At 37.0% G+C, this 12,990-nt stretch overlaps 1 protein-coding gene across 5 annotated transcripts in view; it reads left to right on the top strand.

Moving 5' to 3' along the window:
- Nucleotides 1-12,990, top strand: part of EPHA7 (EPH receptor A7) — a 165,571-nt gene that overhangs the window by 141,860 nt on the left and 10,721 nt on the right. For 2 of the 5 annotated variants that reach the window (XM_014264924.3, XM_005483970.4), the window contains exons 14-17: nucleotides 332-481; nucleotides 4,918-5,111; nucleotides 6,212-6,367; nucleotides 7,544-11,760. In XM_014264924.3, the coding sequence (XP_014120399.1) occupies nucleotides 332-481; nucleotides 4,918-5,111; nucleotides 6,212-6,367; nucleotides 7,544-7,658 (615 nt within the window). In that variant the 3' untranslated portion in view covers nucleotides 7,659-11,760. Of the gene's footprint in view, nucleotides 1-331; nucleotides 482-4,917; nucleotides 5,112-6,211; nucleotides 6,368-7,543; nucleotides 11,761-12,990 lie in introns of those variants that run through there. The other 3 variants (XM_005483969.4, XM_014264923.3, XM_005483973.4) reach the window with 2 other exon arrangements.

The following is a 12,990-nucleotide window of genomic DNA, read 5'->3' as shown; positions in this document are numbered from 1 at the left end:
ATTCCCCTCACCTAGCTTCAGCCAGCCAGGAGTTAAATGGCTAGTGTAAATCAGACATCTAAGCAGACCTTTAAAATCAGTGGAGGGAAAAGCACTTCCAGAGAAACTTGTACAAGTATCTAAGTGTCTGTGCTCTGAATGTTTTAAGATACTAAGTTTCCTTAGGCACCTTTGAGAATTGTGCAATCGGTCCACCATAGCAGATGATGTAAATGGTGCTCTTGATGTTGATGGAAATAATGGTAAACGCATTCTGTGGAAGATGACCTGAAAATTCTGTGGGTGACAAAGAGAAATTTCTCCTTTTTTTTTTTTTTTCTTTTTTTCACAGGGTGGAAAAATTCCAGTGAGATGGACAGCTCCAGAGGCCATTCAGTACCGCAAATTTACATCAGCCAGTGATGTGTGGAGTTATGGAATAGTTATGTGGGAAGTAATGTCTTATGGAGAACGGCCTTACTGGGACATGTCAAACCAAGATGTAGGTTTGTCTGTTCATGAGCGTGCGTGTGTGTTAGTAAAAACAAAATTACATCGTGCAAACACATACATGTGTATTTCACTATAAATGCATAAAATGTTGGTTTAGAAATAAGACTTATCAAAGTACTGTGTGGTTGTCACAAAATGAAAAATTTGCAGACCTTTCACTTTTTACCAAAATCATTTTTTTTTTTTTTTTACCACATGGATATTGTAGGTTTCTGTCCTAAGTATCAATTAAAACTTGAACATCAAAATAGTAATATGGGGTCTTTACTATGCTTAAGTGTGGAGAGAATTAATTTTTTTTCCAATAAAAAATAATTCTGAGGTTTTTGACCTTAGAGCAATGATTAATCATTTGAAAAAAGTTGTTAAAAGTCTGAGTGGCAGTTAATGACCTACTTTGGCTTTTTCAAGTTAATTATGCTGATTTAAAAGTACCCTTGTTTGCATAAAATATGATCCAGAGCAACAGGTCAGCAGTAATAGAACAGATGGGTGTTAATCTTGACTTCTGACAGGAGTATCTATTAATATAGAAATTACACAGGAAAAAGCCATACAGGTATGATAGATGTCAGAAAGAGTGTCATTTAAAGTTCTTCAGGTTGGAGCTTGAGTGGTTTTTTTAATTGTTATTTTAATTTTTGATTGAATGATCAACATCAAAGTTAGAAAAAAAAAGATAAAAGTGTAGATGATGAGTCAGTTTGGCACAGTGCAAAGTTGTTAATATTTGAGAGGTCTCAGTGTCAAAGATTTCATGGACTGTCAAAATATGGGCAAACAAGTCCTTGGGGCAGAGAAAGAGAAATATTTACATTCCCCAGACACCCAGTAGAGTTTCATTTCTTTTGACACCTTCCTTCTGTACTAGATTCAAACATAAAAGAAGTCTGACAGGAATATAAGATGCCTCAAAGGCAAACCTTACCTATCTTTCAGGGAACAATAAGGAAAAACTTTGAAACAGAGGAGAAATTTTGATATCTTTATGCTTCTTATTAGATTTAGAAAAGTATTCCTCTGTCGAAAACTGCATGTAAAGCACATGAAAAAAATCAGATTTCAAAAACCAGCTAATTGCCACTTCTTACAGTTTTATCCCTTTTTAGCATCTTTCATGATATTCTTCAATAGCACATAGTTAAAAGCTGCATCAATTGCATGGTAAAATTCCAAATATTCTTGTATGTTGTGATCTTCAGACATGTTCTTCTATACCGCATACACATCCTACCAATCCCTAGATAATCCATGATGTAAATATTTAGAATCACCTAATGATTTGTTATTTGTTTTACTTCAAAGTCACCAGTTGGAGTATTTAACGGTAATGAAAAATTCTAAATGTGTTCTTCTAATTTTGCACTCAGTTTTTATACTTTAACTGTGTCATTTTGCCTAAAATTGGATGTGGGTGTACCCATAGAGCAGACCAGATCTCTTAAATAATAGGCCTCCCTGACTTTGGATCTTTAGATAGCATTTCTTTAATCCTGTCCCTTCCTCCTTTAAGTCATTGATTTAGACTGATGGAGGATACATATTTGCATTGTGAACTCTTTTCAAGCAAAACCCTCCTCTTAGCAATGACCTGGGGCTAGGGTGCACCAGAAGAACACTCATCCTACAATCTCCTTGCAGAGGCACAGCAGGCTGAGCACAGATGATAAATAGAGGTCCCAACTTCCCTGGGCAGTGGGCTCACCTCAGTTTAATCCTTGCTAGTAGAAGTAGCCCTGAAACCCCCATTCCCCTCTTACACTGCTGATGTTCTTGCTCCCAATTTGTTTCTAACCTCAGCGCAGATTAGTTCTTCAGAGAAGGGCAAGGCTATACTTCTGCATTTCTTACCATTATTATAATCATTAATTTGTATTGTTATATTGTATGGCCATAGTCGGAGTTACAACATCACATTGTCCAGTTACCCTTATTTAATATTTCCTTGTTGGCATTTAGTATATAATGTAACCAGACTCAGTCCTTTCTATCTTGTTTTGCATACTCAGCCTGCTTATGGTGAAAGCATAGTTTTAACAGTATCCCCTTTTACTCTTTTTGCAGCAAAAGCAGAATTTCAAAAACAAATTGTGGGAAGTGTAGATAATATAAACCAATTCTATTAGTGAGAACTCCAGTTTTCTCTTTGTAGGTTTGCTTATTAAAAAAAAAAAAATCCTGCATCTATTTAATTTTCTTCGAGTACTGATGTTTTGAACCACACCTCCTTCTTTCTTAACAGAGTGGACACTTGTTGTACTTTACTTATCAATATTTTGGAATATTTTTTCAGTGTTTTGGATATTCACAGCAATTCCATCCATCTCTAGCTGACTCATTATTTCATATTTCCCAGTTTCACCCTTCTTGCTCAGAATACATATCAGAGAAGCTGATTGTGAAGTAACACCTTTCAGAAAGATCATCATCATCTTGATTCCCAGTTTGCTTCAGGTTTATCTGCAGTTCATAGTGAATGGGGAAAACTCCTGTTCTGATCCCTTCATTCATGTTTTCACTCTCCCTTACATTCTTGGATAGAGTCTTGTGTAGTTTGCCAGTTTTAAGGGTATTAAATATTTTAGTGGTTGCGCTGTTGTTGCTGGCACCTACTTTTTAATTTCTCATTGGTGATCTCTGTCTTCTGACCTCTTAAGCAACTACTTCATTTGTAGTAAATCATGCATAGCATGCTCAAAGTGTTTAATGCCTTTTACTATTTAGAGGGTCAGAAATCCCTGCATTACTTTTCACAGCACAGCAATTGTCCTGTACACACTGTAAAATTATTTTTCACTTTCATTCCACTACTACTTCTAAGCATAAGGAGCTGTTCTTTTCTTTTTCCTCTTAATATAGCTCTAAAGGATCTTACATTTTACTTTTAATGTTTTTCTTCACTATATAGCTCTGTTCTTCCAATTTCCCTGTTCTTCTGCAGAAAACCTCTCTCCACACCCTCCCTGACAGACAACTTCAACGTTTGTAAAAGGTCACTGCACTCAGTCTTCAAGGTGTGAATGTTTCTGCAGGAATTGAATATTTCTCAGTCATTTTTGAGCTGTAGGACAGTACTGTCATTCTAAATGTTCAGAGAGAAAGCTGAGGCCTAGGGAGATGAGGCAACTTCCCTGAGGTCAAAAGGACATTCTGTGACACAAAACTGCAGTCAGTGCCTTACCACTGGGCTATACCTTCTCTTTTCACAAAATTTCTTTTATGCAAAAGGTTTTGATACAAAACCTGGCTGGATTTCAGCCAGCTTTTTGAAGGTCATTCTGTATTGTCTGCAGTTCGGTCTACTTTGCAGTCCACTACTTCTGCGTTTTCTCACACAACCTACAAAATATTTTCTTTCTGACGTCATTATTTTTACTAAAACCTGGATATTCACCAACATTGTTTATCATACCAGATCTACATCCCAGAACTACATCTAGAACAGCTTCTGATCTTGTTTTCTATACAAAATGAGGGAGAAGACAGTCCTATGCACTCCTCTTCAGGAGCAAGCACCCTTCCTTAGCAATTCTAATGCTGCTGTGTCAGTCAATGTCAGTATACTTGAAATCCCCCATGAACAGTGTTTTAGCCCTTTTTCACTAGCTTTTCTTATCTGCCTTGCTTCCTGATGTGCTTTTTTTATTCTGCCCTCAAGGTTTACAGCAGTTTGCTGTGATTTTACTTTATCCATTTTTATTTTTATTTAAATCCAAATGGACTCGGCTAAGGAAGTCAACGGGTGGGTGTAATTCTTGGTTCAGACATTTATGCTGTCCTTTGATCATATCATCATCTAGCAGCATCTCTTATTAAATCTAACTTTCTGTGATATATTAAAATAGCATTTACCCAGGTCTTTCTCTCTCACGCAGTTCTGCTGCTTTGTCATTCATATAACATGGCTAGACATAGAATACAACTTTTTTCTTTAGCAATTTCTATCTGCTAAACATTTTTCTTGGATCCTTTTATAATACCTTCAGGCTTCTTGTATTTTATATGTGCATGCACAGATATCCATCCATTTAAAAGTCAGTTGCTTCTACCACACACTCTTTCATAAAAACCTTGGGGCTAGTAATAATGCTTTCTGAAATAACTCAATTTATCAATCTATCTGCTGCTCCCTCAGTGAATTTAATTGTTGTTCCCTGCTACTCACTTGTCTAGGTAATATAGCTATGTTCTGCACATATAGAACAGTATGCTAAATGAGCCCAAAGATAAAGCTGGGGAAATTATTTGAAAACCTGAAGGCTAGTGTCAAAACAACTGACTCACATTTTTGCAACATCAATGGCAAATTTTAGTTTATTGATTATTTTATTTTATTTTATTTTTTCTTAGATATTTGAACTGGGTAGCAATACATATTCTTTAAATTACTGTCAATGAAAAATGATGAACTATTTTGGCTACTAGGTTATAAAAGCAATTGAAGAAGGCTATCGTTTGCCAGCACCCATGGATTGCCCAGCAGGACTGCACCAGCTGATGCTGGATTGTTGGCAGAAGGAACGCGGTGAAAGGCCAAAGTTTGAGCAGATAGTTGGCATTCTGGACAAAATGATTAGAAATCCAAACAGCTTGAAAACCCCCCTGGGAACCTGTAGCAGGTAAGAAAAGCTTTAGTGTGTGTTCTTATCAGTGCACATGGCTGGGCTCTGGATGTTCTGCTTGGTGGCTGGTTCCAGTTCACACTTATTTATTTCATCTATCTTTCAGTTCTTCCTTCTTTCTGTCTCCTGTTCTTCTCCTCCCTCATTTGCCCTTCTTTTTTACCATGCTAAACAAGCCAAAAAAGGACTTTCTTAGAAAAAAAAAACAAACCAAAATAAATATCGCAGAACTAACACATTTCTCAGTAAACTACTGCCTGCTCATCTTTCTGCACTCTCACCACTAGTCTGTGTTTTCCTTGTTTCTTAAAATTATGAAGTCTGGAGGGCAAGGATCATTGCCTACTGTATGTTTATATGATGCATCCCTTGCCCTAGGAACTGCTACAGTAGAAATAGTAATTAACAATACTCATGCTTGGCCAATGTACCTTGACATGCTACACTCTAGATTTTTATCTTTCATTTTCTGGCTTTAACTTCTTTCAGTGATTGCATCTCATTGTATTTCATGATGTAGTTTTTAATGGCTTCTTCATAAATTTCAGGTGAATTATCTAATCATGGTAATCTTTTGATCTGCTAGCTAGACCACTGTACTAGGGAATCAGCTGGCCTGTGTTCTGCTCCTGATTCTTCTACTGACTGATTTGCTGTGTGACCTTAAGCCTTTGTGTCTCTGCTCTTCCCTTGTCTTTGTTTTGTCCCATCCAATTGAAAAATGGGAGTAGCTGCTACTATATTTTCTAAGATGCGTAAAAGAATACCATCTTTATTTTACTCAGCAACATAGAGACAGCTGCTGTCATGCTAGGTAATAAGGTTGATTTTCTGTTGGTAACAGTAGTCCATTAGGCTGATTTTGCTCACTCTGACCTTTCATCTTTTATGTGAATAAGCTTAGGAAGTACATATTGTGAGCCACAGCGCAGTCAAGAGCTATTCACAGAATAATCTAAACTGTGTATAAAGGCCTATTACTTTCTACTCTCGACATTTTTAATACCCAAAACTTATTTGACTCTCACCTTGCTAAATACTCCCTGATGTTTTACTCTCTTTGGAAACAACTTACTTTCCTTTTTCCTTCTCCATAGACCAATTAGCCCTCTTCTGGACCAGAACACTCCCGATTTTACCACTTTCTGCTCCGTAGGCGAATGGTTACAAGCTATTAAGATGGAAAGATATAAGGATAATTTCACAGCAGCAGGCTACAACTCTCTTGAATCAGTTGCCAGGATGACTATTGAGTAAGTTAGTACTGGGCATGTTTAACTTGCATTTAGGGAATTTCTAGGTACAACAATACGCAATGTTCAACTCCAAAACTTTACCTTGAGTACAAACATTGTACTTGGGGGTCAAATCAGCCATTTTAGCAGCTGATGATGTTGTATTAGAATATCTCATAATAGGGCAAATACCCTGCTACCTCTGTGTGGCATCCCATTTTTCCCTGCCTTTCAGACCAATTGAAATAACACAAAGGGACTAGAATTTGAGGGAGAATGTGGCCCCTTCCAAAGTATGTATGTATAGGAAAATAACCATTTTGCCTCCACCACCTAATTGGTACTTTTTTCCCCGATGTGCTCTGGGAAGATGTGGAATTTTCTTCTAATTGGCTGGGGGCTGTCTGTGTCCTGCAAGACAGGGCTTTGCATCAGGATAAGTCTGTAGAAGCAAAACAATTTTCTGAAGGCAAACACGGCCTGTATCAGTACTGTCATCTTAAAACAGGTCTTCTTGGCACCCTGCAAAAAACATTCTTGTCCTGGTGGTTGCCAAACACATGTAATTCCTTTTAGAGAGCGGTGGGTTTCTAAAAAAGTTTCTAAGCCAATATTCTCAAGAGTTCAACCCTATTCTTATCTACTTGGTGTCACCAGGGGTCTCAGCCTATAGCTTGGGAACTGTTGTCAGAGTCCACAAGCTTCTAGCATTAGTAGGGGCGGAGTTCAAACTGCTGCTCCTCATTCATTTGCATGATGGGTATGTGTCAATATGCAAAGGCATCTAGGCATCTCTTTAGGAAACAGACTATGATCCCCAAAATCTTCTATTTATGCATCACTTTGTCCTGAAAACCACCTGAAGTATTTTACAAGAGAAGTGTCTTTGTCTTCGGGTGTCCTTAACAGACACACCGTAAGATGATCAGATAAGATCATGTAAAACATGCTGACCTCCTTCTCAGATGTGGAGAGCCACACAGTGCAATTGCATGACACCTGTCATGTAATTGCACTCGTGGTTGAACAGTGCCTGTATGAAGTTCCCAGTACTGAGCTGAGGTTACAGCGCAGCTTCCGTGTAGTTCAGAACCCCGTAGTCCAAACCGCTGCATAGCTTTGACTCACAGTTGAATACCATACAATAGCAGTCTAAGTTGAAAAATTAACAATGTACGCATTTATCTTCCCCAGGGATGTGATGAGTTTAGGGATCACGTTGGTTGGTCATCAAAAGAAAATCATGAGCAGCATTCAGACTATGAGAGCACAAATGCTACATTTACACGGCACTGGCATCCAAGTGTGATAGACATTTCTCCCTTATGAGGGAGGTGACAGACTGAGAGAACAGCACTGGCCTTCAGTATATATGAAGTGCTGCTAGAAGACACTTGATTTCCTGGGTCCTTCCTGCAGTGAATAGAAGAGCTACAAGAAGCACCTACAGACTTGAACTCCTAAGTGCCACCAGAATTTATGAAAAGGGAATTAGGATCCACCAGTGGTGGCAAGGAAAACAGCAGTGACAATAAACAAAGTACTACCTGAATAAACATACAAACACCTTGAGCTCTCTAACCTCCTTTTTATCTAATAGACTTTTTAAATGTACATAAAAATTTAAAAAAGAATATATTTGTCAGATAAAATCATGATATTATTGTTGAATTCAACAAAATATTTTCCTTAAATCTGTGATTTCTGAATCTTTTTTTAATCATTTGTGTTTATTCTTCATAAAGACTTTCTTTTAGTATGATGTTTATATCTTTGGACCTTTTTAGTGCTAATTCAATGACACATTACTACACTGGGTACCTCTGAATTTGAGTTCCTAGAGATTTAAGAAGCATGACCAAGCAATGTATATCTATCTGAACTTTGGTATCCCTTTGTGCCATTTCCTTTTGTTAAGTCAACACCGTATTGACATGGCTAGCTAATTGGCAGGGAGTCAGGAAAATGCAAGTTGCCAAGAGCTCTGATATTTTTTAAAGAATTTTTTAAGGTTATACATATGCTATCTTTTAAAAGAAAATAAAAGAGAAAAAAAAAAGTAAGAAAAAGAAAAGCAATAATGACCCCTAAGTAGTTCTAGGCACTTTTAGCAAATCGTTTGCAAGATGATTTTAATGGACGAGAATTAAACTGAGATACGTTCTAAGATGTAGATCGACAGCTGTAAACCTGCTGAGACACAGCAATGGACAAGTGATTGTAGGAGTGTCTCAGAGCATGGGTGCAGTTCTCCAGTGTTACCTAAACCATTTAATCTGAGCACATCACATTTTTTTTCAGTACTCTGCATTAGCAAATCTAAGAGAAATAGCTGGTGTATATTTTCTGTGAGTTTAAGCCGTATGCAGTCCAGCTGTCAGAATAAGGACATAGCTTTTATATGAGAACTGTAGAGCATGAGACAAGGGGCAGTTCAGAATTTTCAATTTTTTTACAAGCTTTTGCTGCTCTGACGAACACGCGTGTGTGTGGTCACACAGACACAACGGTCATTCATCAGGAACAGAGATGCAAAGGTAGTTGCTCAATGGAATATCTTTTTACACCATTTACTTATATATTAATTTTGTTTGATTAAAATATTTAATTATCATAAGCAATAATGAACAGAGTCTTTACAGATATTGCAAGAATGTACATGAACCAGAGAGAAATGCTTTAAAAAAAAATCTGAAAATTGTGAACTACCCCAGCAATGAAATGCTGTACTTCCAAAGAGAATTGGGCTGCTTCTATTGATTTTGATAGAGAAAGATCCCAGGGATCAGTCATAAATTGGTCTGGTTTGATAATGTGGGCATCCACACAAAAAAAATAAAAAACAAAAGAAAAACCTTGTAAATGTTCCTTTGTAAAACTTGTAAATTTTATTTATACTGTCTTGTTTTGTACACACATTTATGTGTAGTGAGCTCTGAATACATTGAAAATGCACTATATTTTTCTATTTTACTTGCAGAGCATCACAAACAAACATGTATATTCAGTGCTACATAATGTGTTTTCCCACATTTAGGACCAAAGATAGTTATCAAAAACTTAAATGCATCCTTTCCCCCCCCCCTTCCTTTTTTCTCCCCCTTTTTAGATCACTGTACAGTGTTATATTTGTCATTTTATTTATTTGTTTCACTAGAAAAATCAGTTTGGTTATACTAATTTTTTGTCCCCACCCACCTTTGTTGAAGAAAATCTGTAAAAAGCTTTTAACTAGCATAATCCCGATACATAGACACTTCCATTTGTAATCTTTGTAATAGACTGTAAATATATTTTTGGAACTATAATGCAACGTGCATAAGGGTTATTTTTCAGTGTCCATATATGATTGTTTATACAATTCACAGCACTTTACAGTCATGCTGAGAAGCCTAATTTATTGCCTGGATTTGGGCAGAGTAAGAAAAAATGGTGACTATTCTTATTTCGTATTAGATTGTCATTCAGTCGTAACGGAGTTATTTTCACGTATGCAGCTCAAGCTGTTTTTTTAACTATTAAAATTAATTTTCTAAAAAATATGTAGGAATAAGACGCAGAGTAGACTGCATGCCCAATATTGGAATTAGTGCACGCAAGCACTCGGCCAAGGCACTTCAAGTAGCCATTAGAACAAAATTTTAAAATACACAATTAATAAACATCCATTTTGTGTTATAACAAATGCTAAGTGCCTCACTACTGTGGTGAGCATCTGTGGGCAGCTGGGCAGGGTGCTTGACAGTGTTGTTGCTGCTTTAGGCACCCAGCTAGGAATTCAGGAGTCTTTAAGTTCAGACACCTGCTTCCTTATAAATCTCGGCTACTGTTTCTAAGGGCTTGGTCATCAAAGGTGCGATGCAGCAATGCTGGTATTGCTGAGAATCTACAAACCCTAAATGCAAAAGAATTGAGGCCAGGCTTCACCTTTAGGACTTGTTCAATATTCTGAAGCACAGAGGCCTCAAAGCATGTGTGGTGATTTGGGCTCACGCATGTACAAGTGAGGGCCCTAATGGTATTTCTTCTTTAATTTTCCTGATTTGATTTAAGCCATCTTCTTTGAATAGTAAATATATTTTAGCATTCATCTATATACCTTGACTGCCTTAATGTTGCCACAGATTTTTACACATTTGAAAGTGGTAGAGTAGACCCAGAAAGCACAATCGCGATCAACCGCAATCAATCAGATAACTTATCTACATGTTCAGATCATTACTGCAATTTAGAGCACATGCATGTAAATGGATTTGTAACTGGTAGAGCAGCAAAATATTGACATCAGTTGCAGTTCCCCAGGTTTCAGAAAACACAGTCCAGGGTAGGAAAAAAAGTGCCAGAGAAAGCTGATGCTCATGGAAGGAACTGAAGAATAAGTTGGGTTGAGGGGAGAATGAAAGGCTAAATGATGAAAGAAAAGAAAAATTCAGTTCTGGCTTTATTTCAAAGAATTTGGACATTGTGCATTGCTAATGACAGATTATGAGGCTGTCAGTGATACTCATATTCCTTGACTTTATTTATCTGCAAGCATCTAGAAGAGAGATGCCTTAAAAAAAGCAGGATGGATCTCCCTCTGGAAATGCTTATCTCCATTAGAGGGAAGGTAGAGGGAAGACAGATGATTAGCTAAAATTAGGCATCTAATATCTATATAGTTAAAGTAAGGTAAAGTGATTCCTACCCTATCTGTCCTTGGCTGCTGCAGTTTTCCTTGAAAGCCGAGTGTCATAGAAAGGCAGCTCCTCCACCACTGGTATATCCCAGAATGTATTTAAACTGGGCTTTATTACAGAGAGAGGTGATTTTTTATTATTATTATTATTATTATTCAGAGACTTGTAACAGGCCATCTAAATGCTTTTTGTATGTGGATATCAATTCTTGAAAATTTTTGTGATTGTTCTGAGGAAGACCCGCCTAGTAAATTACAGTTATTTAATATTTTAAATAATCAGAAATATTTGCTGACATACTGCTTTAGTCCAGAGGTCATGTGATCAGATATGATAGTTGCTGTTTGCAAAACCATGTTTATCTAAAGCCTTGTCATGTAAAATCTCCAGGAGGCAAAGATGCTTAAATGTGTCTCAAATTGAATGTTGCCCTTAATATCTCAATAATTGAGCTCTGTCTGTATTATTTTCAATTTAAAATGAGGTTTTTTATATTTGTTTAAGCTTGAATTATCTGGCAGCCACTGAGGGAGTTTGAAAAAGTGATTTTAAATTAAATTTGTTTTTTTCCACTAATAGTAATATACGATGAATAGTTTCCACTGTTTTGAATGTTACAAATCTATTGCTTTAATGTGGGGGATGAATGGGGTTTATTTTTGTTTTGTTGTTGGTATTTTTTTACATTTATTGGTTAGTAGTTGAAATAAAAAAATAATAATTTGTCCTTAACTTTCTAAGTAATTCATATTTAGCAATTTTGAGAGTGATTTAAATTCCGTGACTTTTGGGTTACTGCTGGGAGGGTGAGCATGTCACTACAGCCATAATGCCAGGTGATACAGAAACACCCTGCCACACGGGCAGGTTCAGCCAACATTCTGTTGCCCAGTAATGACATGAACCAGTCCACTGGCTGTGTGAAAGGACTGAAGGGCAGCTCAGCCAAAAAATGGTCATTTCACCTTTTAAAGCTATGTTTGTGACATGTTAGAGCTAAAACATCCTTAATTCATTGCTTCCCTGCATGTGGTTTAAAACTGGTGTGCTCATGATATGCATTTGATCTTTGGTGGATTTTGTTTGTTGGTTGGGCTGTTTCTCTTACTTGTTTTATTTTAAACAAGTGACATTTGAGGTTATCATGGAAGAGAACAAATCCCGTACAGAATGAAAAGTGCTGTTTTAGAAAAGTGTAATACGAATTCTTGCCCAAGAGCCATTCTGGCAGCAGGTGCTGCAGGGGTATTCAGAGAGTTGGTGCTATGATTTGCTGAGCACCTATCGCAACAGGTTTTCTCCATCTTCAGGACCTGTTAGGATTGTACTTCTGATCAATTAACTTATATATGGAAACAGGTGAATTTTTTCCCCACTAACTTGTAGTGGACCTACATCTGGTAGATTTGAGATTTCTGAGACTACTCAAAAGCCTTAGCCAAAAACAAGTTTCTAGTAAAACAAGAAATCCTGGGCTGCAGCCTATGTTTTTTCTTGTAATCCCTTAAGGGCTTTAAATGTAGCCAACAATTACTTTTAAACAGAGATCTTTACTGTTTGAATAGTGCAGCCGTCTATTTACTAGGAAATAGGCAGTTCTGCAATTAAAGTTCCTGCAAAAATGGATTGGGGAGGGAATGCAATGGTTTAGGGGAAAAAAGAAGGAAAAACCTCATCTAACAAGTGGACTGTGAAACCCAAACTATAACAGGGCTCCCTATTTTTGTAACACATTCCATACAAGGATTTGAAAAATATAAATGATTAAACCACAGGCATACAAATTGCAGTATCCTGATGAAAGAGTTGTGGCAGAATGCAAGCTAATTTTGTGAGAGTTTTTCCTCTGGATTTGTTTTTATGAGACTTTCAAGTTACAATAATTGACACATGCATTTAGAGCCAAATCTGTTGGGACAAAACAAAATGGATAAAATTTGCATGTCTATAATATCCATGAAA

The sequence above is a fragment of the Zonotrichia albicollis genome, chromosome 3, assembly GCF_047830755.1.
Source record: "Zonotrichia albicollis isolate bZonAlb1 chromosome 3, bZonAlb1.hap1, whole genome shotgun sequence".
NCBI lineage: Eukaryota > Metazoa > Chordata > Aves > Passeriformes > Passerellidae > Zonotrichia > Zonotrichia albicollis.
Note: the sequence above shows the minus strand (reverse complement) of the source record. Positions and strands in the feature narration are given on the sequence as shown.